Raw genomic sequence first — 19,722 nt, forward strand, 5'->3', positions numbered from 1 at the left:
GATCCCAGGACCCTGAGATCATGACCTAAGGCTGACGCTTCACCAACTGAGCCACCTGGTGCCCCGGCCACTTTCTGTCTTGAGCAGGACAGCAATATGTTGTTGACACAGTGCTTTTAAGAAGACGCATCCATTGGGGCACCTGGATAGCTCAGAGGGTTGGGCATCTACTTTCGGCTGGGGTCATGGTTTCCAGGTCATGGGATCGAGCCCCATGTCAGGCTCCCAGCTCAGCGGGGAGCCTGCTTTTCACTCTGCCTCTGCTGCTGCTCTGCCTGTGCTCTCAAATGAGTAAATAAAATCTTTAAAAAAAAAAAAAAAGATGCATCCGTGACAGACAGAATGTAGTGAAAAAATTAGAGTAAGAATACTATCATTGACAACACCAAAATACGTAAAGTTTCCAGGAATAAATAAAAATGCACAAATCTTTAAAGCAAAAATGGAAAAACTTGATTGAAATAAAGACTACATGGAGAGATATACTATAATCATGGATGGGGAGGCGTAATATACGAAAGATGTTGATTTCCTCCAGACTGATTAAGAGATTTTTTTTTTTTTTGTAGAATTTAACAAAGTAATCCCAGCAATTCTGTTGCAGAATAAAAGTCCACGAGTGGCCTGAAAAAGAATGCGGTAAAGAGACTTGCCATACCAGCAAGCAAGGACTATTACAGAGCTATAGGGTCAGTGAGACCGTGTCTTTTGACCCCAATATGAACAACCTGACCAATGAACAGAATAAAGGGCCCAGAAACCTACACATATATAAACATGTTTTAAGGCTTAGCAGGCCCTGCAGATCAGAAGGGTAACTGTACGTTGTTCGATGATGGTACTGGGAGAAGTGGTTATCTGTGTGGCCAGAAAAAAATATTGGACCCCTACTCATCCCACACTCGTGAGAATCCACTTCAAGTGGTTAAAACACCAATATGAGAAAGTCAAATTATAAATGCTTCTGAAGACAAGTATGAGAAACTGCCTTTACCACCTTGGAGTAAGCGATTTTTTGAACAACACCTAGGAGCATAAGCCATAAAGAAGAGCTGAATTCCACCTCATAAAAATTAAGGATCTCCATTCATGAAAAAAAATAAAAAGGAAAAAGACAACTGACAAGACACATGACTAAGGACGGATTTGGATGGGGAGCGCATCGAGGAACCAGGAACCGCGAGCATGAATGAACGTCGAGTACATTGCACTGAATGGGAAAGGCGAGTCGCAGGTTACTGGGGGCCCGCGGCCAGCTCGGTGCCTCCAGCCGATGCACCTTGAGAAGAGCGGTGGCTGCCCAGCAGGCAGGGAAGGCGATGGGAAAGAGAGTCCTCGTTCTTACCTGGGAAGGTGGGCACACGGGTGTGTGTGGAATTGGGATCCTTTATGTCTTGTATATGTTTTATATTTCTTTGTGTCTGTGGGATGTTTAATTAAAAGGAAAAGGCCAGACAGCAGGCAGTGATCCACAAATATACTCCAGAGCCGTCCCCCAACTGGCACCTGGGGGCTGAGGTTCTGCGGGGGGATTTTATAAAGGATATGATTGGGTCACTGAAGAAAACTGGAAATATATAATAGATTTAGGTTAAAACATCATCAGGGATGCCCAGGTAGCTCTGTCAGGTAAGCGTCTGGCTCTTGATTTCCACTGGGGTCATGATCTCAGGTGTCGGACTCCACACTGAGCGTGGACACTGCTTAAGGTTCTCTCTCCCTCTATCCCTCCTTTCCCACCCCCCGACTTGCTTGCTTGGTCTCTCAAAAAATAAAAAAGGAAAATGAAAAAACTAAGGGCACCATTAACAGAGAAGGGGTAAGGAGGCTCTCTCTGGTGGCAGGCTGGCAACTTGCTTTGAGAGTGGGGGATTTGGGGGCACCTGGGTGGCTCAGTCGTTAAGCGTCTGCCTTTGGCTCAGGTCATGATCCCAGGGTCCTGGCATCGGGCTCCCAACCCATACAACACAGTCCGGTGTCACAGCAGGCTGGGGGGGGGGGGGCAATAGGAGTAGGAAGGTCGTATGTGTGTTGGCCTAGACCTGGAGGGCAGAGGCTTCTTGAGGAAGTGATGGTCCCCGGCCTGAAGTGGCAGAGGAGAGGTTGAGGAGGATGTAGGCCCAGCAGCAGGGGCTTTTAGAAGTCTTGGGAGCGGGGGGAAGAGTACAGAGTCTGGAGGAAGATGGACAAGGCATTTTAAAGATTAATGGTGTACGTAGAGCAAAGGAAAGGGGAACAACATTTTAGGTGTAGCCGGGGGTGGGGGGGGGACAATGTGATGGGTGTAGCAGGGGTTTGGGGGTGGCACAGGTAATGCTAATACAGGTTTTGGTCTTGGCTAAAAGCAGTAGAAAGCTACCAAAACCATTCACGCAGAGGTGAACAGGTAGGATGTGGGAACATGAGCCGATCTTGAAGGATTAGGACGGTTGTGCTGATGGTGACTTCGTAATACGGAGATCACCTTTTCCAGAGCTGGAGGGAGGGGTTGGGGTCCAGCGGGTGTGGCATCAGGGAGAGATGCAAGGAAAGGCTGTGAGGCAGGAAGGTTCTATGGACAAGTTATTTTCTCTCTGTAAAATGCAAGGAACAGTACTGATGAGGGTGTGCGTTTTAAATGAGTTAATAAATGAATGATGCCTGGGCCATGATTGTGCTCAGAAATGTTTAGATATTGGAGCAGCAGGGTGGCTCAGATGGTCAAGTGTCTGTCTCCGGCTCAGGTCATGATCCCAGGGTCCTGGGATCAAGCCCCACATCAGGCTGCCTGCTCAGTGGGGAGTCTGCTTCTCCCTCTCCCTCTGCCTCTTCCCCTGTTTGTGGTCTCTCACTCTCTCAAACAAACAAATAAAATCCTTTTTAAAAAAATGTTTAGATATTACTCCTAGGCTCTAAGGGTTTGGCGTGTAGAGAAAAGAAATGAGGTGGAAGGCAGCAGAACCAAAACGCGGTGCTGTCATTATGGCCAGACCTCTCGCGGACGCTCCCAGGGAGCCCTCAGGGCCAGATGGCCCAGCTGGAGCTGGCCATCTGCAGGCGCCCTACCTTCGGGGGCTCCGTGGTCATCTTGATGCTGGCCTGCAGGATGGAGATGGGGAATTCAGGGTGCGGGCTGGAGCTGAGCCAGAGGCGGAAGGACGGGTGGGGCTCTGCCACCTGCAGCTGCTCCACCAGTTTGTCCAGATTAGGCATCCAAGACAGGGACAGGTGGCAGTTAGCGAGGAATACCCAGTGGCCTGCGAGGAGATGCCGGTTCAGTGGGAACCTGTCCCCGAGCCCCAGCTGTCCCACACTCTGCACCGGTCTGTGCGTGCATGTGAGGGGCAGGAGTCCCAACCCAGCTCGGCGGGGTGCAGGGGCCTTCCGGGGAAGTGGGGGGCTGTGGTTACCGTTGTGGAGCTGAGGTGGGGGCTGGGAGGGGGCAGGACGGATACTGACCCTGACTCACACCCTCCCGGAGCAGCCGGGCAGCGATGGGGGCCTGGCCCTGGCCCAACGACAGGGCGTGGAAGCGCTGGGCCATGCCCGAGTGCTCCGCCAGCTGCAGGAGGGCACTGGTGGGGTCCACGCCGGGGGACAGGATGAAGACCAGCGGGGTTCGTGGACTGGAATCCTCCATCACCTGCCAGGAGCACAGGGGCGTGGCCTCAGGCAGGAGGACGCCCCGCCCCGGGCCGTCAGGCAGCAGGAAGAGGGACGGAGGGACCCCGGGCGGCGGGAAACCAAGCCACTGACCAGCTTCATGTTCAGCACAGGCGGCTCAACGAAGCGGGAGCCCAGGTTGGACACGATGAAAGAGGTGACGCAGAAGGCCACGCGGTCCTGGCGCAGCGAACGCACGATCAGCATACGCTGCATCTCGTTGCACGCGTTCTCCCACTCACCTGGGGCGGGGGCAGGGCTCTAGCGCGGGCAGCTGTAGGGCTGCTGCGGGGAGGGCGGGGGGGGGGGGGGGGGGGGCAGGGCAGGCGGCGGCGGGTACCTGGCAGCATGGCCTTCTCGGGAGTGGCATTGGTGTACCACAGGTGCCAGTCCCGGGGGTACTGTTCGAAGGAGTTCATGAGTCCGTGGAAGTTGGTCAGCTTGTCCAGCTCGGTGATGTTATCCCAGTAGGCATCCGCCAGCCAGCTGGTGCAGGGGTTGTCCATCTGGCCCTCCCGATCCAGGACCTGGGCCGGGTCAGAGGGCAAGGGATCGACCGGGAACACCTCCTGAGAATTACTTTTTTCTTTTTCTTTTTCTTTGGCCGGGATGGCCAGATGAAGGAAGGAGGACAGGAATCCGCGGTGCCTAGGGACGGCGGTTGGGGGTCGGGGGCTCGCCAAGCAAAGTTAGGAAGCTGGCGCCCTCTGGTGGTTTCCCGGGATTACTGTCCCTCGCCCCGAGGCTCTCGGCGGTGGCCTCACCCCTCAAGGTGGTTTGTGGGTTCCCTTCTTCAACAAATACTTACTGCTCACCGACCATGTGTTTTCAGCGCTTGGGACACGTGACTGCGTAAAAGGACAGAGTCCTCGGCCCCGGAGGAGCTTAGTGTCCAAAATGGGAGGGCGGATGATGAGCCAAAACCCGGGACAGATCATTAAATGATCTAGTAGGTTAAAGAGGGCAATGCCATGCAGAAACAAAGTTGAGGATAAAAAAGACTAGAAGTTCTTGGGGGCTGGGGGGGTGCTGGAGTGTTAAATAAGAAGGGGCGCTTGGGTGGGCCAGTCTGCTGAGCCTCCCACTCTCCACCTCGGCAGGGGTCCTGATCTCCAAGTCTGGGGGACCAAGCCCCACCCCACATCTGGCTCCGCACTCAGCTGCCCTTCCCCCCACCTCAAATTGATAAATACAATCTTAAAAAAAAAAAAAAGAAAAGAAAAGAAAAGAAAAGAAAAAGAAAGTCAAGGAGGTCTCAGTGAGTGAGGTGGGATTTGAATCAAGTCTTGGAGGAGGTAAGGGAGGGCCCCACCCCAACTTGTGGCAGAAGGAACAGGGGACACAAGGGTACTAAGATGGGCCACATCTGCCAGTTCCAAGGGACTAGAGATTTCAAGTGAGTCTGTCCTGCGTGGGCATGCTTCGCTGCCTGGGGCCAACAGGAGCAGGAGGGCGGGATCCAACCAGACCCCGGTTTTGCCAAGCAAAAGCAGCATGGGGGTGGGCGGGGAGGGTGCTCAGGAGGGAGAGAGCTCGATGTGACCGTGGCAGCCAGGCTGGGGGAGGAGTGCTCGAGCAGCAGGGAAAGAGGCAAGATCACACCAATCTGCGGGTCCCAGGGAAGAGGGGCCCCAAAGCTCTGCCCATAAGGCGAGCAAGGGAGCCCATGGCAGGTGCACGCTCCGCACCCTGGGGGAGCACCTGCTCCTGGTGCTTTTCCTTAGCTCGCGCCCTAGAGCCGTGGGCCTTATAGGCTGGCTTGGAGTCCTTATCACACGTTCCCCTGGCCCCGACCTGGACACCTCTGCCCCACTCACCACGCCCCCGCGCAGAAAGAAGTTGTACTCATCCATGTTGAGCTTGCCGGAGGTCTCCAGGATTTTGGCGCACATCTGGAAACTGAATAGCAGCTTGTGGCGCTCAAAGAGTGTGCGGCAGGTGTACCTGGGAGACGGGGCAGGGGGAGGGGGCGGGGAAGCCAACATGAAGGCTCACTGAGCCTGACACATGATGAGGGCCCCAGTGGGTGTCTAAGCCGAGCCTCCCAGAAACAGCCACATGCACAGGGACCTGGAAGGTTCACTGGGGACATCAGTCATTCGTTTCCAGCAAACAGCCCGCAGTGTTGGTGGGACCCCTACTCTGTGCCAGGCACTCAGCCAGGCCCCGGGGACACAAAGGTGAATGAGCCCCAGACTCTGTCCTGGAGGCAGTCGGGTAGAGCGGGAGGACAGCCAGCCAGCCCGGGGATTCTTGTGTGACCTGACAGGTCCTGCACAGGGTGGCCGCGCCACTGGGGGATCTCAGGGTAGGGCCGCCCCCGGACAGTCTCTGAGAGGAGCAGGGGGCCGCAGAGTCATGAGCATGGTGGAAGAGGAAGAGCAGGGGGGACCCAGGGAGAGCAGGGAGCCGAGGCAAACAGGCTTGCAGGGCCTGGTGGGCAGACCTGGGCAGGGACCTTTGCAGAAAGACCCATGAGCAAACCCTGGGGCTTGATCCGGGGGTCAGGGAGAAGAAGGGTCAGGGAGAACTTCTGATTTCTGGCTTGGGGAACAGGGAGGTGGGTATCGGTGCTGTCCGGGGGTGAGGACCCTTAAGGAAGGGGGGGATGAAGTGTTTCAGGTGAAATGAGCTGAACTCAAGGGGGCTGTGGGACCTCTGGGTGAAGAGGTCAAGATCGCTGCTGCTCAGAGCCTGGTCCCCAGACCAGCAGGGAGCTAGCTAGAGATGCACAACCTCAGGCGGCACCCCAGACCCGCTGAATCTGAACCTGGATTTTACCAAGATTCCTACTGCTGGGCTCTAGGCCCACAGACAGGGCTAGACCCTCAGTGGACGCGCTGCCCAGGGAAGCTGCAGGGAGAGGGGAGCAGGGCACCAGGAGCCGGGGCCTGGTGACCCGAGAAGGTCTGCGTCTGGCACGCACAGCTGGGGGCGCCAACCTGTAGACTGCGTAGGTGTGGTATTCGTTCAGGTAGTCGATGCGGTCCTCCAGCTTGTTGCTGCGGTGGCTCTTGTCGATGCTGAGGATGAAGAGGCCGATGTAGGCGTCCAGCGAGAACTGGTACATGGGGTCGATGCGGCCCATGTCGTTGAGCACGAAGAACAGTACCGAGGCCCGCTGGGCGCAGGGGCGGTAAGCCTGTGGGGGAGCGGAGTCAGGACCATGGGGGCGGGGCCGGGCCGAACCCCCTCCCTCCCCCAGTCTCCAGGGCGGGAGCTCACCTCCCGGGCCAGGTCGATGTTGATCTCTGTGGTCTCGCTGGTCTCCAGCTGCTCCGTCACCTCGGTGGCCGTCACCTTGGAGGTCCGCAGGGTGTTCACCAGCTGCACGTCGTCCAGCAGGGAGCCTGTGGCCTCATTCAGCAGCCTGAAAGGAGGCCCCCAGGGGCGGGGATGCAGAGGTGAGGGGCCTGGCGCTCCTCCACAGCCCTGGGTGCCTGTGGGCCCCAGTGGGGGTCGGGGTGGGCGTGGAGGCCGCTCTCACCGAAGGATCTCGTCCTCCAGCTCCTTGAGCTTCCTCTTGCCCGCAGCGATATTGATGACCAGCGAGTCCTTCTGCTCCTCGAGCTCCGGCCGCTCCTTCCGGACCACAATCCCCAGCAGCTGAGCCTCCAGGCCCTGGGAGCGCGGGTGCAGGGGGACACTCTCTCTGGGGACCTCACTCTTGTCGCCCCATCACATCTCCCGGCCCCTCGTCCCCTGCTGCCCCACGACATGGGCCTCCGTCTCCATGCCGCCCACGCCTGCTCCGCTGGAGTTGAGTTCCTCCCGGCGACAGCCCCCACCCACCTGTTCTTTGACGGCAAAGTTGACAATGGTGGTCTTGGCCGAGGTCTCCGGGCTGTAGTGGGGGTTGGAGAGCTTGGTGGTGATGTAGAACCGGAAATTCGGATTGTACTCCACTTCCTTGTCTCCAATGCGCATCAGCAGCCGACCACCTGTAGCAGTGGAGTCGGAGGGTGGTGGTCAAGGGCAAGGACCCGCTGTGGTCAGCGTGCTACAGGCCCCCCCCCGGGGGGGGCTGTCTGAATGGAGGCCCCCCAGCCTGGGGACCAGCCCTTCTGTCCCCCGGGTCCCACGTGGCTGGCCTCTCGGATGCCCCGCAGTGTGAGCCCACAGCAAGCCTGGGCCCCCACCGATTCGAGTTACAGATTTGTTGAGCACGGGGTTGAGGGTGGGATCCAGATACTCCTGCACATTCTGGAGCAGCACGGGGTATCCGAACTGGATGGCCTTTTCTAGAATTTGGAGGTAGTCACTCATCTGCAGGTCGATAATCTGGAGGCCCTAGAGAGTAGGGGAAACAGTGGGAGACCCACCAAGGGACCAAAGGAAAACCAGGCTCATGCGTAGTGGCTCGGGAAGAGATAGGCTTGGGGAGCAACGCCCCCCCCCCACCTTGTACCTGGTTTCCTTCCATGTTCTTGATCCACTTCAGGGCCTGGGCCTGGGGGTCAATCATCAGCGCCCACCTGTGGGAGGACGGTCAGCCAGATCACAGGCATGGCCCCCCACCCCTGCCCCGTGGCAGCGTCTTGACCTGTTGCCACGGGTGACCATGATGCCCCCCCACCCCTGCCCCCAGCAGCTTCCTGACCTGTTGCCACGGGTGACGATGATGCCATTCTCCGTGGAAAAGGCATCCGAGGGCAGTCCCTGGATGTTCCAGTCTCGAACTTTGGTAGGATTGGACAGGAAGTTATCAAAGGTAAAGCGGGGTGAGCACGGGACATGCAGCTCCCAGATCTAGGTGGGGAAGAGCCCTGAATTTCAGCCTGGAGACCTGAGCCTGTCCTCCCCCCAGCCCTGACCCCTGCCGGATCTCCCTCGGTTCCTCCCAGAGGCTGTGGTCTCACGGCCCAAGAGATCACTCACACCTGACCACGGCCTCACCCTCTTCATCCAGATCTGGTTGACGATCTCGTCCCGGTAGTTGGTCAGGAAGGGGCCCATGTAGGACAGGAAGGCAGCAGCCAGGAGACAGTCACCCACCAGGTAGCCTAGATCCTCCTCCAGGCCCTGGGGGGCAGGAGGGGGTATAAGCCAGCGGAGGTGGGGGGGACACACTGGGAGTGCTCTGAAGGCAGTCTCCTGGGGACACTTTCTAGATCAAAGGGGTGCTTCCCCTCTCCTGAACCTTTGGCCCTGAAAGCTCTAACCTGATTCTAATTACTTCTGAGCTCCCGGTCTTTAATAGCGGTTCTGTTTACACTCTGGTGATAAGGCCGGAGCCTTTCCTGAAGCCCAGAACACAATAGAGGCAAAGACAAGATGCCCCGGGGCTGTTTCTACCAGCTCCGCAGCCCCATCAGGGGCCCCAGAGTGAACTTTCCAGGCCTACAGGGCAGCAGACCCCTAATGGCATGAAGTCTTTCCTTCCACTCTTCTCCTGAAGTGGGAGGGGGAGAATGCACTGACACCCCATGTCCCCACGTCCCTCGACCATCCCTCAGCTGGAGGCAGGTGCAGCTCCGGGCAGGGTGCGCAGGAGAAAGGCGCGCCAGCTGGCGGCCCGGCTCACCTGCACGGTCTCCTCCCACCGGGCCTTTTCGCCGGCCAGCCCAGACACTAGCAGCCCCGCGCGCTGAAGCTTCACCTCCATCTCCTCCGACTTCTTCCGGAGCTCCTCCTTCTGGGCCAGCTTCTCGTCGTACTGTTTCTTCAGCATCTCCAGTTTCTGGGCCACCTGGGAGGGACCAGAGCCCAGGGATCAGACCCAGCGCGGGGACAGACTGCTCGGGTCCCTCTCGCCAGTCCGTTGTCCGGGGCCCCCGTGGCCTCGGATGAATCCATCTCCGAGCTCCGGGGTTTCCCGGTGTGCAAGAGGACCTTCCCGACACCCATCCTACGGGCTGGTCATGGAGGGAAAGCAAGATCAAGTTCACGCGCTGAGATGACTTTTCTCTCCCTTCCCTCCGCCACGGTTTCCCCGAGCCTGGAAATGGCTTGTAATGAAACCCAAGGCTGGGCTAGAGACACATCTCTTGTAGCAGAATAAGCCACACGATATACGTTGTTGGAAGAGAGGATCAAGATAGCGGGAGAAGGGCTGCCCGTCCGTACCAGAGGGCATGCACCTAAGGCAGACCTGGAGAGAGAATGGAAAATCAAGAAGTGAGCCCAGGAACCGTTGGGAGAAAAGGCCCAAGTCCGAGGACCCACACAGGGATAGGGACCTGGGAAGGGCTTTCCCTCCTCAAGACGCCTCCCCGGGCTCTGCCACTCAGCCCGGGATGTGTCGCTCTGATCCAAAGCACAGGACTGGCAAGTCTCTTTGGGCCCCAAATGTGTGCCTGACCGGCCAGCAGTGACCATGACCAGCCAGCAGAGACCATGTCCAGCGCACACCATGTCACCGCCTTTTTCATGAGGAACACGGGGTCGGCAGGCCAGTAAGTGCCTGGCACGTAGCGTGCACATGACAGATGTCCGTCCCCTTCCTGCTGCCCCTGCCGGGAGCAGCAGCCTGCAACCGTGTGGAGCATGCATCCTCGCCTGCCTCCCTGACGGGCCCCGCGCAGGTTGTCGGAAGGAGTGCATGGGGCCAAACCCAGAGGCCGACCCCTAAGATCCTGGAAATGCGACACATGACCCCCCAAATTACTGTCCCTAAAGCAATGTCACCTTCAGGGGACAGTGTGAGCCTCGGAAGTGATGTGTTAAAAGGCACTAATCGGTAAAGAAAGAAGGGGTGAAGTGAGCTGGGCCATGCAAAGGAGGAAACACGGCTGGGGGGGCCCGGGGGGGGAGGGGCACCCTGTCTGCCCCCCCCACCCCCACACATGTGGGTTTCACCCCAGGTAGGTGAACGTGACCGCCTCCCTGCGCCTGGTCCGAGCTCGTCAGCAGCCCTGATTATGACTGGGCTTCCCGCCGAGATGTGTCTGCAGGGAGGCTCAGCCCACAACCGTGCTGTATTTCATTACTGGCTTTGCATGTGGTGTTGTCTTCACTGTTTCTATTTTTTATACAGGAAATGTGTGCATAAGGTGAAAGGCCTAAATGAGATGACAGAAGCAGTCAGAATGACCAGCGAGAGTCCCTTAGCTGCCTCTTCAAGCCGCTCCCACCCCACCCTGCCGCAGCAAGTCATTCTGTAACTGTTTCTCTTCTTACGTCTTCTGGCAGGTGCCTCTGTATATTTGGCTATTATACTTAGGCTAGTTTTTTTTTCCTTCTTTTTTTTTTTAAGTAGATTGCATGCCCAGTGCATAGCCGATGCGGGGCTCAAACCCACAACCCTGAGATCAAGACCTAAGCTGAGATCAAGAGTTGGTCGTCTGACTGAGCCATCCACACGCCCCTGTAAGCTACTTTTTAAAAAATACATACATATCTATATATTCATCTGTTTGCATTTTTTAAATGGTCACAGTTTTAATCCTTTTAATTCAAAGACAGTGAAAAACTGCAAACCTAGGGAAAAGAATCACATGCCGAACCCCTCTATACCCGTCACATTTAACAATTGTTTGCATTTTGCTATTTTTATTCTTGTCTCCTGGTGTTTTGCCAAAGCATCTTAAAGGAAGTTATGACTTCATGACATTTCCAGCCTCCAGACTTCCTAATGCCTCCTGGGAACAAAACAAGGATGTTCCCCACGTGACGGTAACCCCATTATCACACCTAACCACAACGTCGTCTTTAAAAAAGTAACCATGGGGCGCCTGGGTGGCCCAGTTGGTTAAGCCACTGCTTTCAGCTCAGGTCATGATCCTGGAGTCCCGCATCAGGCTCCCAGCTGTGCGGGGAGTCTGCTTCTCCCTCTGACCTTCTCCCCTCTCACGTTCTCTCTCACGCTCTCTCTTTCTCAAATGAATAAAATCTTTTTTAAAAATTAAAATTAAGGGGCGCCTGGGTGGCTCAGTTGGTTAAGCAACTGCCTTCGGCTCAGGTCATGATCCTGGAGTCCTGGGATCGAGTCCCGCATCAGACTCCCTGCTCGGTGGGGAGTCTGCTTCTCCCGCTGATCTCTCTCTCCTCTCATGCTCTCTCTCTCTCTCTCTCAAATAAATAAATAAAATCATCAAAAAAAAACTTAAAAAAATTAAAATTAAAAAAATAAAAATTAAAAAAATAACGATAATCATATTCATCTTCTAGATCGTTCTGTAAAGAGTGAATGCACATCAAAAGGAAGGAAGAGCACACACAGGGGGAAGATCCTGGCTTCCTCTAGGTCCTGAGCCAGCCCCCTGTGCCTGTGCTCACTTGGAAAGCTTTCCAGACAGGGTCCAGTTGGGCAGGCTGGGCACTGAGCCAGTGCGTAATAAAGTAAATACAAGCCCCGTGAAGGCAGGACCTTGCTCACTGGCTAGATCCTTACACTTAGAAGGCTGCCCCACGCTCAGGAGATGGTTCGTGCCTGGGTGAGTCTTCTCATGAGGATAAACGCTGGCATACTAACGCGCTTTACTATTTTTTCCTTGTCTCCAAGTCGGCTCGCATCAAACTGCCTCATTCTCTTTAACAGCTGCAAAAGCCGCTTGTGAATGACTGAACCATAATTTATATAACAAGCCTCCTTCTGATAGACGTGTGTGTCTTTCCCACATTTTCTATTCTTAACCACACTGGGATGAACGTCCTTGTCCGTGCGTAAGCACATTTTGACACGGCTGTTTCTTTTTTGTTTACTTGGTAAACAAGTCACTTGAAAATCCAGAAGGCACAAGGGCCTGGAAAGTGCCCCAGCCCTACCCTTGGTCCTCCCTGCTGCCTCCTCCTTCTTGAATATTCACCCCTCCAGAGGTATTGTGCACTCATTTGAGCACATTCCACAGGGCTGTTTCCTGATTTTTCCATTCGAAACTATTTCTATGACGTCTGTGCTACGAGGGAGGCAGGTGTCGACCCTGACCCTCCACGCCACCACCTCTTTGTCCCTGCTCCTCCGTTTGTTTGTTTGTTTGTTTGTTTGTTTTAAGATTTCTTTTTAGGGGCGCCTGGGTGGCTCAGTGGGTTAAGCCTCTGCCTTTAGCTCTGGTCATGATCTCAGGGTCCTGGGATCGAGCCCCACATCGGGCTCTCTGCTCGGCGGAGAGCCTGCTTCCCCCTCTCTCTCTGCCTGCCTCTTTGCCTACTTGTGATCTCTGTCTGTCAAATAAATAAATAAAATCTTTAAAAAAAAAGATTTTTTTATTTTTTGAAGTCATCTCTACACCCTAGGTGGGGCTCGAACCCACAACCTCAGATCCAGGGTCGTGCGCTCCACTGAGAGCCCCCGCCGGGTGCCCCTCTCCTACCTGTTCTAAGGCTGCTGCTTGTCACCTTAATCCTGCCTATAACATCTCCAGACCCTGTTTGATCTGATCTCCCACACAATCATTGCCCAGTCCTTCCCCTCCCCCACCCACCCCGCCTCCCACCCCTTAGCTGTGTTCTCATTTTTATGGGGCCAAGCTTGATCACGACGCTCCCACTCATCAGTCACGGTCTTCTCGAGGTCCATGGTGACTGGCCGAGCCACCTGTGGCTGGGGCACCTTCTGACGGGGTCACTGAGCCCACTGCCCCAGTTGTGAAATTTTTTCCCGTCGCGTCTGATGCTGCGCTTTTCTCTTGCGGAAATTCCCATCAGTTGGATTGGGTCTCTGGTCGCTGTCCCGCGGAGTTGCGTTTGCGGTTGCTGCTTCTTGCCCTTCTGCTGGCTGTTGGACTTTAAGCATTTTTAATTTTCCCAGGATTCTGTCTCTGTTTTTGCAATTTTTTTCCCTCTCAATGTCCTTTTTTTGCTCTCCGGGTGTCGGCCCTTCCTCCATCACCTCCTCTGATGACAGCCGTGTTTACCTTGGTTTGCTTTTTAAGCACTTCTCCCGAACCTGAGTTCTCTCTGGGTTTATTTTTTCCTTCTGGGGCCATGTTTTGTTACAGTTTCTGATCTTGGCCGTTCCCTCGTTCTGTTGGAAGACTTTCCCCAAGGCCTCATGCGCCCCTTCTCCAGGGGCCGCGCATGGCTGATCTGACTGACACAGGCACCTGGAATGCTCTGGACCCTCCAGTCCCTTCCACTCTGCCCCCCACCCCCCCAGCAATACCCAACACTGGGCAAGCCTGTCTGATGACAGCGTCGCCTCTAGTTGGACCGCTCGCCCACCGTGTCGGCCACATCCTCCCACCTAGTCTCTAACGGTGATATTTTGGCCAAACTCCTTTTATTTTTTGATGTGTTTAGAACCCCAGGAATAGAAGAAGGCTGCACGTTCTCAGATTTCTCGAGAGAATCTGACTGGGAAACCACTGAGAAGCTGGGGGCAGGAGCAGACACCACACGTGGACCTTGCGGATACGCACGTAGGTTTTGCGTCAAAGGATCTGTCCAGGCTCCTATCAGGCCTGGTGGGTCTTTGCACCGAGGCCAACCTGCTGTGACAGTCTGACCTTGGCAGGTGACAGTGGCTTTGACCACAGGTGGGTGGCCGGGTCTGGGGAGGCAGGACTGCTTGCAGGCGTGGGCTGCAAGGGTGGGCGGCCCAGGATGACAGCTCCCGCAGCGACAGAAGGGCCTGCCACCAGACTAAGGGGCAGTGGGGGCGGAGTCTGAGGCGCACGCAGACAGCGTGTGACATTGGGGGAGCTTCTATGGCAGGACAGCGGGCTCTGCGCAGATGGCCAGGCCCATGTGGCCCTGGACCAGCTGTCCTGGGCTTCAGCGTCTCACACTCTGGGCCAAGGAGGCGACGGTGGCAGGACGGACCTGAATCTGCTCGGTCTGCCCACAGGCTTGTGGGAGGCTGAGACTGCATTTGGGCCAAGGTTCCAGACCACGCAGTTATGGCAGGTGGCACGTGGGTGTGACCTGTGCCTTAAGGGACCAGGCCCGAACAATCTGGGGGGCTCTGGAGGGGACGGTGGCTGTGTCTTCAGATGCGACGGCAGCGGGCTGGTTTCCTGCCAGGCCCCAGGTGTCAGCAGCAACAACGGCGGCTGCAGCTCAAGACTCGGCTGAAGGTAACTTTCCAGCGAGGATAAGCAGGGGACGGGGTGAGAGGCCTCCCTGAGCGGCAGCCCTCGTGGGCCTCAGCCAGTCCACAGGGAGCCGGCCGTGCACTGCTGTGGGGTGGGCTGACCGCGCCTCACCAACACGCAGAGCGGGAACCTGAACTTGAAAGGCCCCGGCTGGGGTTTCCGTGTGCGCCGGGGGCAGGCTCTGGACTAGATGCTGGGGTGGCTGCAGGACATGGCCAACGTCTCAATGCCACCGATGGGCAACGGAGGGTCTGCGGCAGTCAACCCTGTGTGTATTTCAACCAGTGACCACCCGCTGCGAAAGATACGCGTGCACCCTCGGCCTTGCAGCCTTCCCCGATTCAGCCAAGGTCAGATCCTGTCTCAAATCAATCTGTTGTGGGAGGCTCTCCCCGCTGGAAGTTCACAGGTGGCGGTTTCCAGATCGGGGACATTCCAGTGGAGCTAAAACCAGGGTTATCTCCGAGAATCCTTCCTCCTGCAGACGCCGCCAAATTTTTAATGCGGTCTCGGGGACCACAAGAACAGCTGGTCCCCAGGAACGTCATTTTATCTGGAAGCCGTGCATGCCTTAAGGCCCCTGATTTTTTTGATTTTCAAACACTGCTCACGAGAGACGTGATTCAGAGCCGTGACAGCCCCTGAGGCCCCATAGGCAGCCCATTTCCACTGAGTGACCGCCAGGGCCACGGCTGGAGGATACAGGGTCTCCCCCGATGCTGGGGGTCCCTTGGCAGAGACTGAGCAGAAACTGAGAGGGTTTGGGGATGTTAACTCAACAAGGTTGGCTTCTTGATTTTTAACTCTCAAAAGAAGATGATTTCAGATTTTTACTTGGGCTCTAGTTCACGCGAGGACTTAATCTTTGAAATGCACTGTTCCCCCCTGCTCAGGGTTCTGCTCAATCCCTGCCTACATATGTCAGAATCTGGCCAGGGGAAAGGTCTTCTCAGGTCTCCAAGCAGGGGAGTCAAGGTTAAAACTGTTTATTCAGGACTTGAATTGACGCGCCCGATGGCGGAGCTCTGGGCCTCTTTCCAACACCCTGGGCCCTCGCTAGATCCAGGCTCTCCTGCCCCGGCTGGCTCTGACAGGGAAATTTTCAAAATGCTCGTTCCCAGGCTGTCCCAGAGACGGGTGCCCACAGGTCAGGCCGCGGCCTCAGTTCGGTGTCCTCATGTGGCCGGTGAGGCAGGCTGGGCGCTCGGCTCGGAAACTTCAGAGCGTTTCAGTGACGAAGGGGAAACGTGGGGTCCTTGTCTGCTTCCTCTCGTCAGCGAGGGGCTCCCAAGAGACCTGACACGCGGTGCCCTAGGACGCCTGTCCAGTGCATGACATTGTTGGCAGTGGACGCTGCGGGCCCGGTTTCTCACACGTCAGGGGAACAGTTCCTAATTGTTCATTCCAGGATATGAATCATTGTGAGTGCAAGACCTTTCCAAATGAGCTGTCAGCCCCGTGATTGTTCACTCTTGCTAGAGAGAGAAGACCGGCTGCTGTGAGAGCGGCAGGGAGGGGACATGCCGTGGGGACGGGGCAGGGGAGGGGGTGCGTGTGCAGGCTGAAGCCACGGGCCCAGCCTGCCTGGCCCTGCTTGCAGGGAGTCAAAGAGGCCCCACAAGCAGCTGCGTTTCCAATGGCAAGGATGTCTGCGGCGGGAAGAGCGGGGCTGGGGGCCCGGAGCATGGGTTCCAGCCTGCTCTGTGGGTAACTGGGAAGTCACTTCCCCTCACCGAGCCTCGGGGTCCTCATTCCATTCCAGGACTAAGACCCGCACATGCTCCCTTGGCGGTTTCGGGGGAAACGCTCTGGGATGGCGTGACCAGCTTTGGCTCCATAAAAACGTAAAACCTCGCTGCGGATACAGTTAGTGTCAACAGCCTTTGAGGACATGTGAAGACCAGAAGCTTCGGGAGGACAAGCATCTCCGCCAGAAAGGGACACAGGGAAGTAAACAGAGCCAGGCAGGCGAGCATCAGAGAGAAATTCAACCTCGACATACTCAGCTACACGAGACCAGACGGCGCACAGCAGTGTATATAATGAGGAAAAAATGACAAAAATGTGCTTGTACAGCAAACAGCCCTGGACGGCTGCACAGAAAGCTGTCAGCGAGGCTGCTTTCCAGGAAGGGGAGCGCCAGGCGCGAGTGAGGCCTCTCGCTAGCCTCTCCCTATACCTTTGGAATTTCACACCATGTGGATAGTAAAGACTATTGAACCGGGGGCAGGAACCATGGGAGGTGCTGTCCCCAAGTCCGCTAGGAGGGCACCTGGATATGTCACTGGCTGGCAGAGAGTGGTTCCCTCCCCTCCCCGCCAGCCCCCAGGTCAGCGTCTGAAGGGGCTGGTCGGGGCGGTGGCCCCCCTGCCTTTGCAACCTCTGCCAGGGACACACCTTTCTGAGCCAGAGGCAGCCCACCTGCAGGGGCACAGGACCATAACGGGGGAGCAAATGGCCGCCAGCACCCCAGAAATCAGGGACAGTGTCCACATGGAAGAGACGGGCCTGAGGCTCACCTCCCGCAGCTTCTCCTGGGCCTCGGCCAGCGCTGCTTGCTTCTCCTGAAGCTGAGCCAGGGCAACGTTCATCCGAATCCGCTTGGGCTCCACCACGCGGTACAGGCGCCCGTACAGCTGTGGGGAGACAGCCCGGCTACGGTGGCCTTGCACCTGCCCGCCCGCGCCCGCAGGGCCTCCTTCCTGTGGGGGCCTCCTGCAGCCTCGCCCCCACCCTGCATGCACCCCGCTCACCTCCATGGCCCGCACCCACATGCACAGGGACTTGGCCGCAAGTGAGACTCGGCCAATGATGTCAGGCTGGAAGTCGGGCTGTGCGCAGTAGGCCCCGATCTTTTTTAGAACCTTGTCCGAGATATTGTCTTTATCAAAGTGGATCAGGGACTTGATGAAGTTCTGCTCCCCTGAGGGGTGAAGACAGGGGGGCCTCAGCCGGAAGTCTTCTCCAGCTTCACCTCCACAGCTCGGGCACAGCCGTGTTCTTCCCGGCTTGGCTTACCCGGCCTCACCCCAAGGTCCCCCGCGGACCTTGCCTCTGTCTCTGGAAGCTCCAAGCCCCCGGGACCCTCCCCAGTGGTACTGGCCCCATCTGCCACCACGTCCCTTGGAGACTCGCAGCCTAAACCCCTCCCACCCAACACACACATGTGCACACACGTGCACACACGCGTGCACAATCACATGCACACACACACACCATCACTTCTGTATGCCTCGCGCTGACTTTCCAGGGCAGGGGTCCCCCACCTACAGCTTGCTTTGTCCTACCAAGTCTCCGGTTTCATATTTTCTGATTTTTGTCCTTTTGGGGGTGCCCAGAGGCATTCTTGCCCTTGGATTCTGAGATATACTCCTGTATTTTTATGACGATTTCGTTTTCTTTTTTTTCAATCAAGAGGAGTTGTTTCTGTCACTTACGACCAAAGAACCTAACTACCAGTTACATCTCCTCCTACGCACTGGGCTCTACCCGCTCTTGAGGGTGGGAGGGACGCCTCGCTTGTCTGTGTCCCTGAGTGCCCGGCGCACAGCAGATGGGTAAGTGTGGTGGACGGGCGTCAGTCACCCCGTGCGCTCCGGCTTACCTAGCTGCCTCTTGGCCTCTGCCCACGAGGGCTCGTTGCCTCGAAGAATCATGACGGCCTGCATCACCATTTCCACTTGGGTGGGGGGCCGTCCGTAAGACTTGATCTCTCCTATATCCTTCTTGTTCAGGGACTCCAGGGCCTGGGCAAAGGGACTCACTCAGGGAGCAGGGCCCGAGGGGACTCAGGGAACAGGACAGGTCCCAGCTAAGGCTGGCCCGCCCCGGCCCGCCCCTTCCCGCTTCCCTGGGGGAGTCTGGAGCACAAAGCAGGCTGGTCCCATTCTCTTCCCTGGGGCTTCCCGCTCTGATACCCGCATGGCTTCCTCCAGGGCTGGCAAGGCCTCTTCTAGATCCTTCTGGGCATTGTCAGCCAGTGCCTGGCACTTGACTTCCTCGACTGCGATCTTCTCACTATTGGCTGTGACTGCCTAGGGACGGAGAGGACTCCTCTGGGCCGTGGGCGAAGGTGGGGGAAGTGTTGGCGGGGAGGATGGAAGTCTGAGGAGGGGCCTGCGTGTCCCTTGACATGGTCAGGGAGGGCAACCTGGAAGCCCCTGCGGGAGGGCGCTGACAGCTGTGGGTGTGTGGGGCGGGGCCACGGCCCGTTGGGGGCAGGGGGGCGGGGGCGGGGCCACAGCCCTTTGGGTGGGAGGGGTGTGGGGCGGGGGCCAGAGCCCGCTGGGTGGGAGGGGCGTGGAGCGGGGCCAGAGTGCCAGGGCCCAGAGCACCTTCTGTTGCTCGTCCGCTTCTCGCTTCTGCTGCACGATGATGACCAGGTACTCCTCGCACTGCTTCTGGAACTCAGCCACCTTCTTCTTGGCGTCCTCCAGCTCCAGGGACATCACTTCCACCTTCTCTCTGGTTTCGTCGATCTTGAACAGTCCCGTCCTTAGCTTGTTGGCCTGGTCCAGCAGCTCCTCCCGCTTCTCTCCCAGCAACCTGGGGGGCACGAAAGGAGACTGTGCCTGGAGAGGCTGGGCCCCCGGAAAGGGGAGCACCCCGCATGGGTCCCCGTCTCGCTTTCTGTTACCGCCGCCGCCAGCACCGTGACGTTTTTACAGCCTCCGGCCTGAATCAGGGCTAACAGCTCCCCAGCTGTCTCCCCGCTTCCCAACTCTCATCCCTCCACGTTATTCCGCCCTGCAAAGCACGGGTTACGGGCTGCAGTCCTCACACCCGCTCCCCACTCTCGCTCCCACTGCGCACCGAGCAGGGGCTGCCCTGAACCAGCACACACCAGCCTGTCCCCAGGGGATGGCCACCCCTCCTCTCCACCCCATTTTGACACGATTTCTGATTGTTAAAGAAAACCTGGAAATCTGGATTTTACTAAGCCTCTCACGTTAAAAGTTAGCAACTTACTCAAAAAGTTTTCAACACTGCTCAGGCCCAACCCACCCCACCCCACCCCACCCCAGCAAAAAATTCCATGCAGGATCCTTTTCTGAACTAAGTGAGAAAATATGTGTGAAGGGCTGAGCACAGCGACTGGCCACCGGTC

The 19,722-nt window shown here is 56.9% G+C and overlaps 1 protein-coding gene across 6 annotated transcripts in view; it reads right to left on the reverse strand.

The window, feature by feature from the left end:
* DNAH2 (dynein axonemal heavy chain 2) overlaps window positions 1–19,722 on the reverse strand; it is a 79,783-nt gene that overhangs the window by 3,751 nt on the left and 56,310 nt on the right. Inside the window, exons 61-80 of one of the 6 annotated variants that reach the window (XM_047707043.1) lie at window positions 18,950–19,160; window positions 18,533–18,649; window positions 18,220–18,361; window positions 17,369–17,538; window positions 17,135–17,251; window positions 9,167–9,331; window positions 8,539–8,664; window positions 8,243–8,391; window positions 8,051–8,117; window positions 7,782–7,932; window positions 7,435–7,583; window positions 7,130–7,263; window positions 6,868–7,012; window positions 6,585–6,784; window positions 5,460–5,586; window positions 3,983–4,169; window positions 3,736–3,884; window positions 3,439–3,622; window positions 3,046–3,078; window positions 344–624 (exon numbers count right to left, since the gene is read on the reverse strand). In XM_047707043.1, the coding sequence (XP_047562999.1) occupies window positions 374–624; window positions 3,046–3,078; window positions 3,439–3,622; window positions 3,736–3,884; window positions 3,983–4,169; window positions 5,460–5,586; window positions 6,585–6,784; window positions 6,868–7,012; window positions 7,130–7,263; window positions 7,435–7,583; window positions 7,782–7,932; window positions 8,051–8,117; window positions 8,243–8,391; window positions 8,539–8,664; window positions 9,167–9,331; window positions 17,135–17,251; window positions 17,369–17,538; window positions 18,220–18,361; window positions 18,533–18,649; window positions 18,950–19,160 (2,974 nt within the window). In that variant the 3' untranslated portion in view covers window positions 344–373. Of the gene's footprint in view, window positions 1–343; window positions 625–3,045; window positions 3,237–3,438; window positions 3,623–3,735; window positions 3,885–3,982; window positions 4,170–5,459; window positions 5,587–6,584; window positions 6,785–6,867; window positions 7,013–7,129; window positions 7,264–7,434; window positions 7,584–7,781; window positions 7,933–8,050; window positions 8,118–8,242; window positions 8,392–8,538; window positions 8,665–9,166; window positions 9,332–15,256; window positions 16,091–17,134; window positions 17,252–17,368; window positions 17,539–18,219; window positions 18,362–18,532; window positions 18,650–18,949; window positions 19,161–19,722 lie in introns of those variants that run through there. The other 5 variants (XM_047707044.1, XM_047707042.1, XM_047707041.1 and 2 more) reach the window with 5 other exon arrangements.

Source organism: Lutra lutra, chromosome 16 (genome assembly GCF_902655055.1).
Source record: "Lutra lutra chromosome 16, mLutLut1.2, whole genome shotgun sequence".
NCBI classification, from domain to species: Eukaryota; Metazoa; Chordata; class Mammalia; order Carnivora; family Mustelidae; genus Lutra; species Lutra lutra.